Source organism: Punica granatum, chromosome 6 (genome assembly GCF_007655135.1).
Source record: "Punica granatum isolate Tunisia-2019 chromosome 6, ASM765513v2, whole genome shotgun sequence".
Taxonomy (NCBI): domain Eukaryota; kingdom Viridiplantae; phylum Streptophyta; class Magnoliopsida; order Myrtales; family Lythraceae; genus Punica; species Punica granatum.
In genome coordinates this window covers 25,215,321-25,231,350 of record NC_045132.1, presented here as the reverse complement: position 1 = coordinate 25,231,350, position 16,030 = coordinate 25,215,321, and the positions used below count along the sequence as shown (strand labels likewise).

Genomic DNA, 16,030 nt, shown 5'->3' with positions numbered 1-16,030 from the left:
TATGAGAACTACAAATTATTCCCGAGACCTCAAATCATACAAACACGGTAACGACCGCTAACAAAAATAGTATATTCATTGCTAAATTTTTATAATAAAATAAAATCAAATAAAAGATAGTAAAGTGAATTAGGAGGATGTGTGAATAATTGAAACCTTTTCCGAAAACACAAAAACCATTGTTATCAGACTAGATCGGACTGGACCGACCTGATCAAAAATCTGCACCATGTCCAGTTCGATTTGCCTAAACCCCAAATGGTAGATTTGAACTGCTAGACTTATTGAGCCGGTCGATTCTATAGGTTTCCCCTTTAATTATTTCAGTGTAAAAATTTATAAGTTGTGTGAGGATTTGAACCTGCGACCTCTTGTTTCCCATACTAACATTCTACTGATCAAGCCACCACTACATTCTTGTTCTTTTAACTCTATTTACAATATTTATTTTGGAGTAAGAAATATTAAATATAAACATTTTCTTTCGCTATCTTTATATTTCTTTGAAATTACCGTACTTTTATTTTAATTATCATAATTTTTTTAATAATATAAATATTTATTTTATTTTAATTAAACGTGCGACTTGACACGTCGAACCTCCAGGTGGACCTATAAACTCATAAATCTATACCCCTTCCGGTTTACCATCTGATTCGGTTACGATATCACTAATAAAAACTATAAATCAAACATTAAATTTAAAAAATAGGAAAAACGATGAAAATAAAATAATTGAGAAAAAGGGTAAAAGGACGAAGGGGTCCCTCCGTTGCTCGTGACATGGCGAGGAAAGGCAACGAAGAGGCTGTCTCCTCCTTCGACCCGACAGGCTGAAACCTACACGCAGGAAACTCCTTTTCATTGCCGTCGATCACAGGATAAGCTCTTAGCAGACCGCCGTTTCGGTGTCCGATTCGCCGGTGCCGTTGGATCATAGACCAGTCAACCGGGCCTCCCTTTTCCACCGTTCGTTTGCCTGCTCACGGATATGTCGTATAGCCGGAGCTGTTGCTGCTGCTGCTGCTCGCCGGCGCTCCCTCTTACCCCGACCGTCGGATTCCGACGCTCCGTTCATTGAACGCCTGTGCGGATCGTTGTGGAAAGGAGGAGAACGTATCATCTTTCTCGATGAATTCGTCGGACTTCGAGAAGATGAGCTCGCATTTCAGCTTCAACTCGCCTTCGGATCCTCGATCAAGATTGTTTGCCAAGTCCCGAGTGTACAAGAGGAGGAGCATTAACCGGCCTAATCTGAAGCCGGACATTCAGGCTGGTCCCGGAGCCAATCCGTTCCTCCAGGCCGCGGCCTACCCGCCGGTTCGCGGCTCTTCTCTGCCCGTGGAGGGTGCTTTTAATGCTGCTGAAGTAGGGTTCGGATCGAATGATATGATTGGAGGCTTGAGGGAGGGAGTTACTGATGAAATGAGGAACCTGAAAATTGGGGGCGACGACAAGCCTCGGGATGCTGCTTCTAAGTTGAATGCAAAGCCGAGTTTTGAATCACAGGGTGGGAATCGGGTGAGTTCCTTATCTGCTGATGACGACGTCATGGCCTCGAAGCTGCCAGAAGACATGATTAGGAAGTTGAACATTGAAGGTTTGGACAAGGGACCGGTAGACAAAAGCTACCCGAATGTAAAGCCTAGTGCTAACATGAAAGAGGGAACCAAGCTCGGCGGGGGAATTAGTGGGAGAAATTTGGATTCCGAACTTCCCTACAAGCTGAAGGAGAAGCTGAACATTACAGGCTCAGAGGAACTTGGTGGCAAAAATGCAGAAACTTCAGCTGGTCCCCATAGTTTAAAGACGGATAATGTGAACTTGACGATGAAAAATAATCTGAGTTCTGCCCCTGGGGGAAGGAGCAACCGGAGTGGTCAATGGAGTGGGGTGACGGACAATGTACTGTCGGATGAGGTGGAGAAGAAACTGAATCTTGGAACCGAATCAAAGTATTCTTCTAGCAGTACTGATCCGCCGCAATTTGGTTTTGCTGCTGTACCATCATTTGCATTTACGACCGGGGATAATGTACCGAAGAAGGATGACACTATCTTCAGCAGCAGGCCAACGGATGCAGGGGCACCCTTTGTGGGATTCACAACACCAGCCTCGAAAGTGAGCTTAGCTTCTGGCGTTGGGGTTGGGCAGAAATTGGAATTCACTGCGAAGAGGGAGACTGCCAACAGCTCGAAACTGAAGAAGAAGAAGGGCAAGTTGAGGCAGTCCACCCATGCCCATGCGCCGCTGCAGCCCCTCGTAAAAGAATTTGTTACAGGTGGGAGCAGTTTTGTGGAAAAGCCGGAAGCTTCGGACTCTTATTCCCCTATGGATGTGTCGCCATATCAAGAAAAGTTGGTGGATGATAGATCCTCTAGAGAAGCTTCAGTAACGTCGAGCGAATCTTTTGGTTTACATAACGAGTCTGCCCCCACTAATTCTCAGATAACTGGTTTCAATAATCCGGTCGATGAATACCTTGTTGATGCAACACAATGTATGGAAATAAACAGCGATGAGGACCACGGGGAGTTAAATGAGGAGCCCCCTATGAAGAAACCATGTGATCAATCAGTACCAGCAGCGGATACTGAAAGCTTTAAGACTGCACCTGATGAGCTTGATTCCACTGGGGACGAAGGCGTGACTTCATCTGAGAAAACTGAAGCTAGTTGTAGTTCGAACTTTGAGAGAAAAGATAGCGGGGGGAGGGTGCAATATGGTTTTGTTGCACATCCGGAAGAAACAGTAGGATCTAACTTCACCTTCAGTGCCTCCTCCTCTGCCTCCAAAGGACAAGTTTCAACTCTGAAACGCAATACTAAGAAGAAAACTTCAAACAAAGCCGGTCACCCTTCATATAGCGTTGAAATTCCTTATGTGTCATCATCCTCTATTTTGTCATTTTCAACTGCTGCCACATCCCCCCTTCTGTCCCCGCAGTTGGAGAGAAAAAGCCGTTCTCCATCCCAACATAGAGGGAAAGACTCTAGGATGAATGCAGGTGAGGACATGAAGCCCGAGTCTCCAACTACTACTGCAGTAGCAGCATCTATTGCAGCTCAGGAAGCATGTGAGAAATGGCGACTAAGGTTGTTATTCATTGTTAAGCTTGACTCATCTTCACAATACTTCCTAAGTTTTCATCATGGAGAGATGTTCCTGACTTGATTACATGTTCTTTTTGGATTGGATTGTAACCTTTTGTTAATAAAACTTTACTATCAGGGGAAATCAGGCCTATGCTAGTGGGGAAATGTCCAAGGCAGAGGGTCATTATACACAAGGAATAAATTGCATCCCAAGGGATGAGATGTCCAGAAGTTGTCTCAGGGCTGTGATGCTATGCTATAGCAATCGTGCTGCAACTCGAATGTGTCTGGGAAGAATGAGAGATGCACTGGAAGATTGTACGAGGGCCACTGAAATCGATCCAAACTTCTTCAGAGTACAAGTGAGAGCTGCAAAGTAAAGACCTGCTATTCGTGGATCTATAAAATTACTATATTTACTAATATTATATTATGTTATGCTTGAACATTTATATTTTGAATTTTGTTAGTTCCTAAAGCGTGCATTTTTGGTGTTTTCAATTGTCAACCTAAATGAGCAGGATGCATTGAGTTACTTTAAGCTTTTTTTCATGTCTATACCCAATCCCTGGTTACCTTTACAGTTTCATTTGACAGTGTGGATGATGTTCCTATCTTTTTGTTTGGTGTATGCCAAGTATTATGTATTTTTATCCTCTAATTTCTGCATTTTCTCTCTGAAGTTGTCACCTTGCCCTCGGTGAAATTGAAGATGCATTGCAGTACTACAAGAAGTGTCTGAAAGCAGGCGTTGATGTCTGTGCAGATCGGAAGATTGCTGTAGAGGCTTCTGAAGGCATCCGAAAAGCACAGGTAGGACATTCTTAAATCCATTCCCCCCCTGTTGTGATAGGATAATAACATGTGATGGTTGCCCAGAGATCATTGTAAGCTTTAACGTGGATTGTAAGTATGACTATTTTGTGCCTTGGTGGGTCTCCGAAGGGGGTGATGAGGAAAATTATCACACAAAGTTCTCTTTTCAATGGCTTGGAAGGGCCATGTTTATGAATAGATATTGAAAATTTCCTGACCTCTTCCATACCTTTACTACTAGTAATAGTAAGGCTGATGGATGTTTGCATATGATGTTACAGAGAGTTTCTGAATGCATCAATCGTTCTCCTGAATTATTGATGTCAAGAACATCCCAAGATGCAGAGAGGGCTTTGGAAGTTATTGCCGAGGCCTTGACAATAAGTACATACTCAGAAAAATTAATTGAGATGAAAGCACATACACTTTTCATGGTATCGTGCCCCTAAAAATTCCTTGTATATTAATGAGTAACTTCCTTTTTGAGGTTAATTATTAGTCTAGCTTAGCAACTTTTGCACATGTAGCAGTTGCAGAGGTACCGGGAAGTGATTCAGCTGTGCGAGCAAACTCTTGATTCTGCCGAAAAGAATTCTCCTTCGGTCTATCCAAATGAATCTCTTGCCGACTCAGATGTCTCTGAGTTTTCAAAAGGGTTGCAATTCAGGTTGTGGCGCTGCTCTTTGATTCTGAAATCATATTTTCATATGGGAAGGCTCGAGGAAGGTCTTGCTTCACTGGAGAAGCAAGGGCAGCAATTTTCAATTGCCAATAGGTAGCTAACAAGTTTTACATTCACTACAGTTCTTCCAGCCTTGCTTTGTCAGTTTCATGTGTTGAAATAACTGGGGCCCTCTTAGAGTTGTTCTCAGAACTTGCTTTCAATAATAAATTCTCAAAAGATTTGTAGAAACATAAAATAAATTCCAACAGTCCCCATTACATCTGAGACATTGTTCTGAATCATTGAATTGTTTGTCCTTTCTTGACTCAACAGGAGCGGAAGCTCCATTCTGGAGTCATCGATACCCCTACTCAAGACTGTACGCGAGCTCATACGTCTGAAGGTACTCCTACTCTGCCATATGCTATCATCTCTTTTGTATTCTTAGGTTAATGTTGTCTTTCTTGTTATTGACGCTCAAAAAAGGAAAGAATGGAAAGAAATGGCTTCTTTTTTTTTTTTTCCCTGTGGATTGGTAAATAGCGAAGAGGAGCAAGTATGTGCCACAATTCATAGACCGAAAGATGCAGCTTGTCAAAAAGTTGGATGATATAGTTATATGTCGTATTGACCAAGAAGTCAATCTTAGAACTGGATCACTCCTTACCACTTCTTATTCTCTAACAAATTTGTTTTTGATTTGAATCTAACTATTGATATCTCGGCTTTTATCTGTCTAGGCTGCGGGAAATGAAGCATTTCAAGCAGGGAAGCATGCAGAAGCTATTGAGCATTACACTTCTGCTTTGTCATGCAATGCAGAGTCTCGGCCTTTTGCAGCTATTTGTTTTTGTAATCGTGCTGCTGCCTATAAAGCACTGGGCCAAATCACTGACGCTATTGCTGACTGCAGCCTTGCCATAGCTCTTGATGGGAACTATCAAAAGGTTTTTCTTCATCTGATTCTCTTACATGTATGCCCAATATGATGTCCAGAAGTTAGCTTTCATATGATGAATTTGTAACGATATTCTGTTTTCATGTTTATAGGCAATCTCTAGGCGAGCTACTTTGTATGAAATGATAAGAGATTCTGACCAAGCAGCTGCTGATCTTCGGAGGCTCATTTCAGTTCTTACAAAGCAAGCCGAGGAAAAGACTAGGCAGGGTGGAGGATATGATAGATCGCTTGGCTGCGTGAATGACCTTAGACAAGCACGCATTCATCTTTCTGAAATTGAAGAAGAAGCCAAGAAGGATGTCCCCTTGGACCTATACCTCATTCTGTAAGTTCCCATCCCCTGAATGAGTGAAGCAGTGTCATTTGGCACCTATGTCTTCTAACATTTGATATAACATTGTTAGAGTTATCTTACAAAAAGGAAGAACATCATACATTTTCTAAGATTTATAGATTTCTCCTTCTATATGATCTTTGTCGGTTTGGTAAATACTTGAACTTTTGTGGCAGGGGAATTGACTCAACGGTCTCAGTACTTGAAATCAAGAAGGCATATCGTAAATTAGCGCTGAGGTATCATCCTGACAAGGTATTTCTCTCCTTTGCTAGTCTGCTGTGTACCCGATATCCTCATGATATTTCTAACACAATTCTGCTTTACTACCAGGCCTGTCAATTTTTGGCTAAAGGTGACAATGGAGATGAAAAGCTTTGGAGGGGGGTTGCAGAAGAAGTTCACAAGGATGTTGACAGGCTCTTTAAGATGATTGGAGAGGCATATGCTGTTCTCTCGGACTCAGTGAAAGTATAACGTTTATAAGCTTATTGTGAATTTCTCTGTTTCGGAGAGCCTCTATAATTTGGAAGAAAGTTGAAATGGATCTTTAAGTTGTGCTTGATTTTGCAGCGAGCTAAATATGATCTCGAAGAAGATACAAGGAATGCCATGAAGAGACGCAATGAAGCAAGTTCGTATAGAATGAGGCGCCAACAACAAGGGGTCTGGAGATCTCATACTAACTCAAGGCCTCGAGTCTCAGAGTCGGCTCGCTGGACTCGGCATAAGTGACGACTGCATTCTCCAGCCTCACCTACTCTTTTGAGACTCTCTGTTACATTGGTTGGGCCCAACCCTGTCCAGGCAGCCTCATCGATCCAATCATGCTCAGTTTCGCAATGGCCCAATCGCCTCGCTTGTGTTTTTGTGGGATTTCAGTGATTGATTGCTTTCTACAAGGACGGTGTTGCCTTACACAGAAAGAAAAAGGGAAGAGTTTAGCATGGGCAGTGACATTGCAAAATGGAGAAATGGAAGGGACGAACGACTAATTTGATGCGCACACTGCTAACCCTTGTTTATTTACTGTAAATGCCCAAGAAAGAGTTCAATTACTTTCCAGAGAAAAAAGGCATATAGTTCGACTTTGCGGTACTTCCTGTCATCACCCCCCAGAGCGAAGATGCAGAAGATTATCACTTGCAAAGATAGAGGGAGAAAAGAGAACGAAGATTTATTCCTTCCACTGTTGTGTGTTCTGTTTCGATTATATCTTTGAACAGTCTTTATTTGTTGAACAGTTGAAAAAAGGAAAAGCTTACAGAGAAAATGGGTTGATTGTACAGTCCGATAGGTTTTCATTTTTATGGGTTTTGGGTTTGGTTTGTATTTCGGTTTGGTGACATCGAGGAGCTTGAGAATTCGTAATATGTTTTCTTTTTCATGACAAATTTTTAATCCGAGGAACATGCACTTCTTTGTTGGTTTTGCCCAGTTTTGCCATCAAATCCTATCCCCTGTTAAGTACTTACCACGAACGAGATCGACCATCGATGCTTATCAATTGACGATGAGACTCGCCCAACATTTCAGAAACAACGTCAACAGTTGAATAAGAACTCATACTGCTCATAGTGACTGTTGAACTGCGCATGAATGAACGATGCTGATAAGAACAGTCATGCCTCAGTATAGAAAAACAAACACAGGACAACCGGGATTCTATCCGTTTCGTCACGAGATTGTCTTTAGTGTATAAATCCAAGAACAAGCAAATCATAGCCTTTCAAGACAATTTGTCGGGTTCGCCGCCATGCTGAGTTGCTCGTCTCCCAGGAAAGAATCATTCCTATAACGCAACCCTGCAAAATCACCTGACAAATGCTTAGTTCTTGTGGTAGTTTCAGACAGCAGATATTCACGACAAATATCAGAGGTAGGTTGCGAACTACCGAAAGTAAATGCCGGTGAATCAAGAGCTCAACCACTTTCTTTTTTCCTATAGCAGTGTGGTGGTGTGATTGAAGTTGTAACTTGGACTGGACATTCTTCGAGTTGTTCTCATACATATATTCCTAATCCCAACTCCTTCGGTTCTGTCTCCACCATCCACGGCGGTCTGAATTCAGAGAAAATGATTCGATGAGAGCGGGAAAGAGGTACAATGACTGGCAATCAAGAGAACAAATTTAAAAATAAAAATAAAAAATCAACTATACTTGTTCATCACAAAATTAATAGTTCCTTCAGCAGCACGGTGGAGAAGAACTTCCCTCGCATCTATTGCAATTCCTTCAGGCTACACAAAGGAAAATACTGTGAGCACACTACAAGAATTCTGAATTAGACTCGAGTCAGAGTTCGATAAAACCAGTAGAAACAGGAGAACAGGGGAGAGGGACGGGTAAAAGAGATATCAAAAGCAGCAACTACGTGATCGATCACTTATCAAAATCTTCTAACTGATTTTTCTCTGTAATTAACTTATAAGCTAATTTATCCTTCATCAGACAACACCACTATACCGTTTCTCCTTTCCATTTCTTTCTCGGCCGATCGGCATATGATTGTATATATTTTTGCAACCATTTTACCTCTTCCGGAAACCACACCCCAGGCTGTGTGCTGCCCTCAAGAACTGCAAGAGCGAATGCAGCAATTGCAAATCCCACTGACCTGAAATACCCACTCTATATGTTACCATGATGTAAATCCAAAAATTGAGCACGTCTCACTGAAACGGGATTTCTGAAGAAATTGCATGAGCACTGAAGGAAGGATGTTTGATAATTGCCGTACACTGACAGCCTTCTGTGGGTAAATATACCAATCGTATTGCGCCCATCAGAGCACTCCAAGTCAACCTGTCGAGGCACAAAGCCAAGAAAATCGGCTTGGGAATTTAAAAACATGACGTTCATTATTCCCTGTCAATGTCTCAAAGCATGGATAGAATAGGTGAAAGGACTCCATATGCATAGATTAGAAAATCCCACCCTCATTGACACACGCTCTCCAGCAAACCCGTCAATTGCTCGAACCACGGGGTCAAATAGTTGAACCAACTGCTGGACCTTGCTTCGATCTCTTAAATATTCCTGCCAGATTCAGTTATTGACCTGATCAGCAAAATCTGTAATCATCTTAAAACTTTACTTTGTCACATGAGACCTTACCGGAGGAAGGAGATTGACCATTGCTTCCATTCCCCAGTTCCAGAAAAAGGGTGCAGTTCCAAACCGCGCACTGACAGTAGGTATTCCATGGACTTCGTGTGCAGTCCTTACTTCGGGCAAATTCCTGGACAATAAATTTTTTCTCTGTAATTTTCTCGAATTGTTTTTAACTTATAAATTCGGATGAGGTGTCTGACCGGTTTAAGTTGATATGTGGGCCGTATGTTATGGAACTTACAGGAGATAAACATCTCTCTTCCCGACCCCCTTCCCAAAGTCGATGTTCAGGGCTCCACTGTATGGCTTTAACTTAATCCTTTCACCTGATAAGAAGTGGAGGCAACCGTCATCTTTGGGCATTAGAGAGTACAAATCTCCAACGGAAAAGCTAAAACTAGTGTCCTATGTGACCTTTATTATATGCAATAACCTCTTCTCCAAGAAGTAAAAAGCTCGTAGCCAAAATTGTAGGACCGGCGCCACCAGTTCCTGCAGTATAGTAATAGAATCTGAAAACAGAAATTCTTGAATCAGCCTCAGTAGTTTCATTAATAAATAGATCATTTTGTTGAATGGAAAGTTATCCTATGGATGTGACCCTCATAGTTTTTTCAACAAAACTGCATTGAATGGCTGTTACCTTAGCCTCTCCATCTCACCCTTGCTCTCAGTTTTTGCGGTGCGAACAAGCTCAGCAGCCATAACTGTGACATGATAGTGTACGACATCAGTGGTGGTAGATTAAAAAAAGAAAAATCATCATCGAATTAGTAACCAAAACATCGCGAGAAAATCAACTTTAACTTTCTGATACACGTAAAAGAGCGCATCCTGTTCACTTGAAACGAAATTTGTCCGTTCAAACTTGCACAGCAAGTTAAATTTACAGTTTCAGTATATCAATGAACAAACATCTTGAATTATGTGGATAAGTACAGAAAAAGAGAAGAGGGAGAACAGAAAACAACATCATGATTTAATACTGAACCGCGAACAAGTGATGGAGGCTTGTGACGCACCATTGCTCACTCCCGGGTAAATTCCGGCAGTTGTTATGGCCGGAATATTTGCTGCTTTTGCTTTGTTGCTAAAGGACTTTGCCCGAAATGCGTGGTTAGTGTCATCACAGACATCAATATATGCCGTCTTTTTTCAGAGCCACAGGGAAGAAGTAGAGACCAGAGTCAAGAACATGCTCATTAATTCGGAGAAGATAGGCAATGCCTGCTTGGTAATCTCAGAGAGAAAACAGAATAGATACTTAGGAACCTGAACAAACTTAGTATCTGATTACCTTTCCTCACCTTGGTCGCTATGGCAGCCTCAAGAACTGGGCAGCTGCTACTCTGCTGGAAAGGTCCGGCAGCATGAACTACGAGATCAACATCTGTTGTCCCCAAGAACAAAACATTTCTATAAATGAAATGAACCGATTGACTGGTAAGGCTATAATGACAAGAGAAGCTCTATTAGATTCCAGTAACATAAAATATAATATGCCATATCGTCGACACTCACGTGCCCGGTATCTATGATACACTGCTCAAGATTATCATCCAAAGTAAGGCAAAGAGTTCGAATTGACAAGCTTGAAACTAAAGTCTCGGACCGTAATGCATTGTGATTGTAAGATTCACGTCCAATGCGATTCTAGAGAGTGAGAAGAGATTATAAACTTTACCCTTGAGGACTGCTTCCAAGGAATCCGCATCATTGATGTCAACTTGCGCAAACTCGGAATTCTTCCCCAGTGTAGCCACCATAGCAGCCCCTTTGTCCCTTTCATTAAACCCAACTAAAATCATATTACCAATACCCATGAGGTCTTAGCAAGCACAAATATTGGACTCAGTAACATTATCTTCAAATCTAGAAGCATTCCCATTGCAAGGAGATCGAATATCAGCTCGACAATCAAGAAAATGGGCACAAGACACCTAGCCAGGTTTTTGTTGTGCGCAACAAACTCACTGGATTTTCCAACTCCAGTGCCATACCATACTCACACCCTTCTAATCAGTCAATGCGTTCATTCATCCATCCATTTGTATAACAAACCAAAGACGGGCAAACATTGACTGCTACCTGTTCCGACCACCGACAAAAATCCGTAGCTCGGGGCAGAGCTTGGAGAGGGCAGTGGCAGTGGAGCCCCCAACCCGACCTGTGCCGCCCAGGACCAGAACCCGGGCACCACGAGCCTTGTCAGGAAGACCGACGGGCCAGGCCTTCTGCTCGGCGTCCCCCGCAGATGCTCTGAGCTTGAAGGCTCGGTCACAGCAGCTACGAAAATGGACCAGAGCCCGCGCCATTTTGTTCCACCAGAAGAAGAGAAGAATCACTTCCCTACTTCACTTCCTCTTCTCAGTCCCCATCCGCAACTGTGTAAACTGTCTCCTCTTATCCTGCCTGGTCCACGTGGCATCATGTCTTGATCCCCCCCCCCCTTTGTCCACGTGGCACGGTCGAAACCACCAAACTTTGCTTTTATTTGCTCGGAAAAGACCAAAATGTACAGACCCATCAAGAAGCCGAAGCCCACCAATTTCAAGCCCAATAGACGAGCGCATGAGGCAAATATGACATCTTGTGTCGGCGGGCTTGATCTCTATTAAGCGGCAGCTCGGTTGATCGCGCACTCCTTCGCGAGCTGACCTCCTAAACGGTCGATGGTCCATATTCTCATGTCTTTACCATCAGTCCAAGCATCATTAATTCAAACTCATCATACGTACAAGAGCAAGTCTTTGCACATCAGTCATGACTTCAAGCCTGGCTCTCCGATGAACTGACGCTCAATAGACTGACTACAAGCAATGCAACTTGAGCCGAGCAACCGGACATTGTCGGATGCATAATTCAGAAATCCGACTGATTTCGCCAGGTAAGGGGGGTACAGTACTAGTGTTAGGGAGATATTTTGAACTCGTGTGGAATAGTGAAAAATCTAGTCGGTGATGACGTAATGTGTGATGTGTGATAGATCACGTGACCACCATGATGTGGGCGAAGTGTCTAGCGTGGCACGAGGAGAAACGTTTACACATTGCACACCAATCGAGGCTCCCCAACGCAGAGGATGGCCAAAAGGCAACAGGGCGATTTCGTATATTCAAGCGGAGTGTCTGTCTCGAGGAATCAATCACTACATTGGGCGAGTGCATGCTCCGCCCTCGTTACACTTCCGAACGAATTGGAATTGCACGGTGGGACGAGGAGGAGACGCGGTATGCCGAGAAGACCCGATTATTGTCTGTTCTTCACTGATGTTGGTCCCTGCAATTCGAGATATCGTGAGCTGTCAAGTTTGCAATTGAACACATGTCGACAAGCCGCAACTTAAGTTGGATCCATCTAGCTGGAGACCTCTAACCGACGAGAGAGCCGATGGAGGATAGTTGTTCTTTCGTTCCCTTCCCTCCAGTAAAACCAATTTTCTTACATTAATATATATGGATTGGTTTGACATTTATTCTATTTAAATAAGATCGCATATTGCAATGTGAGTCAACTCAAAAAAGGGTAAAATACACTCCATTCCTTTGAGTCAACTTATGTTGAGATATTTGCCAATGGTGAGGCTCTACTTGAAACATTGACATATTAAATTATGACATTTAAAGTATCATTATTGGGCCAAGGTTATGAATCGTGAAAATAGTTGTCTACAACTTCATGGGAGTGTCGGTAGCATTTACTGCAAAACATGAGTATTCGATATGGGCATGATCTCTCAATGTCAAATATAATGGTCCTGGATATCGATCTCGGGGAGTGGATGTTTGGCCATCGGACACCCTTGCTTTAGACCGTTGAGAGTTTCAATGATTGTTCTTCTCTTTTTTTATTTCAAAATATTTTTTTTTAAATTACACATTAATAAGTTTATCGAAAATTCAAACAGTAATAGTAATGTGAATAAACCATGTAATGTTGAAGATGAGAATAATTCAAAAGAACAAGGAATTAGGATGAAAGTAAAAATAAAATGAAGGTTGAGAGTCAAAAGAAGTTTATCTTGTTAAGTCGACAATGTCAATGGGGTGAAATGTTTATTTTGGTTAAGAATATGATGGAATGTTATTGGGCAAAAACCTTTGGGGAGGGGTTTGTGTTTTACCTCTAAAAAAAAGGTCGCAATCCGGCTAAATGAGTTTTCTTTCTCAATATACCAATCCGGTTAAAGTGAAATAGTCGATAATGAGCTTCCAATAATTAGATAATAGAGTATATACATATAAAAAACCAATTTTCTTATAATGCAATTTCTTACTGATTATATTGTTGAATTACTAAAAAAAAATCGTGTTAAATTGATTTTGTAAACAAATAAGATAAGTTTAAGTAAATCAAACAAATAAAGGTTGATTTTGTAAGCGAATAAAGTTAAGTTATATTAAGTTTTTTTCCTGCCGACATGCGTTTATTTGTCGTTTTAGGGAAAATTCTTGGATGCTTGAGCTGCCGCAAAACGTGGTATCAATGGCACACTGCAAATGACAAAGTTACATTACATAAAAATATAAATATATATATATATATATATAAAAAAACACCTCGTGCTCGCGCATATAATAATCTCTAGAATTCGACTGACGATTGTCCTTTTGTTTGACCTGACCACATATTTGAAAAGAACGAATGCTAAATGAGCGCGTGTTGCTGCTATTTTAATTTGGATGACACTTGTCGGAGCCTCGAGTCGAAGGAACGAACAGATTGTCCCATTTGCCAAGAGTGCTAGTTTGATTGCCGATGCTTGTAAACATATTCTACAATTCATGATCATTAATTTTCGATGGTATCACGGTTTGATTGTTCGGGGAAGGGGGGCATGCGGTGCAGCCATCTTCGTTGAATATATAAATCTCGCTCAAAGTGCGGGTATAAAATCCCCGCTATCGAACAAAGTTTCATCCGTCCTTTTTATTTGGATACTCGAATCATTATCATAAATATTTGTTGGTCCCAACAGATACAGATGGAGTTGATGGAGACCCTTGCCTTAAGACATACCAACTATACTACTTAATATACTACTTAATAATCCTTCTTCCTTCTTCCTTTTTTCTTTTTTTCTTTTTTTTTTTATTTTTGCTAACTCGGAATGTCCGGGTTTCGTCAGACTAATCTCCGAGACTCCGTGAACCCCCGACTGTGCACGGAATGGGTAATCACGCAAAAGAAACTCCAGTGGCTCCAAGGAGTTTCGAACCCGGGATCGGATGGGAAAATGACAAGGCAAAAAGAAAAAAAAAGAAAAGGAAAAAAAATGACAATGACAAGGAAAAAACAAAAAATAAAGGGCATACAGACCAATCGTGGCTGTATACAATGATGGAAGCAACTAGGGGGGGGGAAAAAAAAAAGTTCTATAAGAATGCCCTTTGGACATTAATGTCTATGTAGAGGTGTAAATATGTATGTACTCATCAAATAAACATTTAAATTGGGGTTTGCACTTTTTGGTCGGCAGATTGTGACCCCAATTGAATACTTTTCCCCCGCCCTTTCTCCTGGCCAAATTGATTATGGCAGACGCGGCTTATTGGGGCCGTGTCCATACAATGGGAATCGGAATCACATGCTATTGTTCGTTCGCAAGCGAGCATAGTACTCCGCTTTTTTTTTCCCAAAAATACCGTCGAAATTTCGATACTTTTATTCATGTTTTATTTATACGATAGGGTTGATACTATGAGCAAGTTACAATGAAGTTAGTTCACCGACCTATCACGGATTGATGAACGAAAACTGGGACGGGAATCAGAAAATTTCGTTGGAGAGCATTTGAAAATTAGCTTTTCACTTTTCATTATTTAGAGGGGGCAACATGAATAATTGGTTAGCAAAATGGGGAGACAACGACATCATAAATATGTCAAATTTCTTTTTGAGAGGGGGCAAGTGCCCTTCATAAGCGGCATGTAGCTTCATCCCTGATTAAGAATACAATAAAACAAGAATCTTCGATAATCAGCAAGCCTCTAAATCTCTCGATTTTATATCGAAATTATTGAATATCACTGAAAGAAATAGCTTTCAATCTTGTAAAAGTCGCTCTCAATATAAAAGAAAGAAATTTTGTATTCAGATTCTTGTGACTAAAACTTTATGTACTCTTCTATGTCTTTCTCCCCGATTTCTCCTTAATATATAAGCTTCCGCCACCTAGTATAATCGGAAAAAAAATATATATATATATATATATATATATATATTTTATGGGTAAGAGACAATTGAGTCGCTACCCCAGAAATTGAAAAGGGCAGTATTGAAATTTCTTGCTAATTCGATCCCTAATTTGTGGCTAATCAGACACGTCAGCCTATGACGCTAGCATAATCGTCACGGCCTACATTATGTCTAATGGTAAGTAAAACAACGTGGTCCACGCGTCAGGTTTCTATTGGCTGATGGGTAAGTCAGAGCTGCCGCGTCACAGACCAAAATCTCGAATAGTTATGTCGTGGCTTTTCTCCTATCTTGTGGGCTGCGTCTGGTGCGTTGTCGGGGCCTCGCTTTCGCCTTTGTCATCATCACGGTTAGACAGCCGTTACGTGCCGTTAAGTACGGTCCAAAAAGTGGGTATGGTAATAAACTGATATAATATAATAATTATCACAAAAAAGAAAAAAGCAGACCGCCCCACCGTCAAGATCACTCTCAGGACCGTCAAGATTTTCTCTTGACCCTGTTTGGGTCAATCATGGGCCTTTTCTTGGACATGGGCCCCACTTGTAAAAAAACAAAAAAAAAATAGCACAGAGAATTTTTATAAAGATTTCTTCAAGTTCAAATTTTTGAGTACAATAATCTGAATTCTTCTCGCGTGAATTGTACCCTCTCTCTTACGTAAACATCATTCCTTTCGATCGTAAAAGAATCGAGAAGAAAATGTGCATATATCTGATGGTTTTGTAGCCGGGGTTAGGGGTGGAATTCTTCGATGATTTTATCTATCGCATAATGTAACGAAGAAATATCAATAAAATTATGAGAAATGGATAAATAGCTCATTAGTACTTAACAAATTGTCTC

At 41.4% G+C, this 16,030-nt stretch overlaps 2 protein-coding genes across 5 annotated transcripts; one reads left to right on the top strand and one right to left on the bottom strand.

Annotated features, from left to right (window-relative positions):
- Positions 1-766: 766 nt before the first annotated feature.
- On the top strand, positions 767-7,302 carry LOC116211218. Of its 4 annotated transcripts, none has more exons than XM_031545494.1 (11): positions 768-3,095; positions 3,232-3,471; positions 3,779-3,908; positions 4,193-4,345; positions 4,439-4,686; positions 4,909-4,978; positions 5,316-5,522; positions 5,626-5,861; positions 6,047-6,125; positions 6,204-6,341; positions 6,444-7,302. In XM_031545494.1, the coding sequence occupies exons 1-11, from the start codon at positions 1,132-1,134 to the stop codon at positions 6,603-6,605; spliced, it is 3,627 nt and encodes a 1,208-aa protein (XP_031401354.1). In that variant the 5' UTR covers positions 768-1,131; the 3' UTR covers positions 6,606-7,302. The 4 variants fall into 4 exon arrangements, with proteins under 4 accessions (XP_031401353.1, XP_031401352.1, XP_031401354.1 ...); XM_031545495.1 differs by having other exon boundaries at positions 769-3,095; positions 4,442-4,686; XM_031545493.1 differs by having other exon boundaries at positions 767-3,095; positions 4,442-4,686; positions 6,047-6,341.
- Positions 7,303-7,421: 119 nt separating this feature from the next.
- LOC116211220 lies at positions 7,422-11,374 on the bottom strand. Its single transcript, XM_031545498.1, has 14 exons — positions 11,075-11,374; positions 10,671-10,768; positions 10,294-10,376; positions 10,009-10,135; positions 9,630-9,693; positions 9,401-9,498; positions 9,228-9,312; positions 8,990-9,113; positions 8,810-8,911; positions 8,613-8,677; positions 8,408-8,489; positions 8,033-8,112; positions 7,766-7,932; positions 7,422-7,675 (listed from the first exon to the last, which is right to left on the bottom strand). The coding sequence occupies exons 1-13, from the start codon at positions 11,299-11,301 to the stop codon at positions 7,875-7,877; spliced, it is 1,293 nt and encodes a 430-aa protein (XP_031401358.1). The 5' UTR covers positions 11,302-11,374; the 3' UTR covers positions 7,422-7,675; positions 7,766-7,874.
- Positions 11,375-16,030: the final 4,656 nt, after the last annotated feature.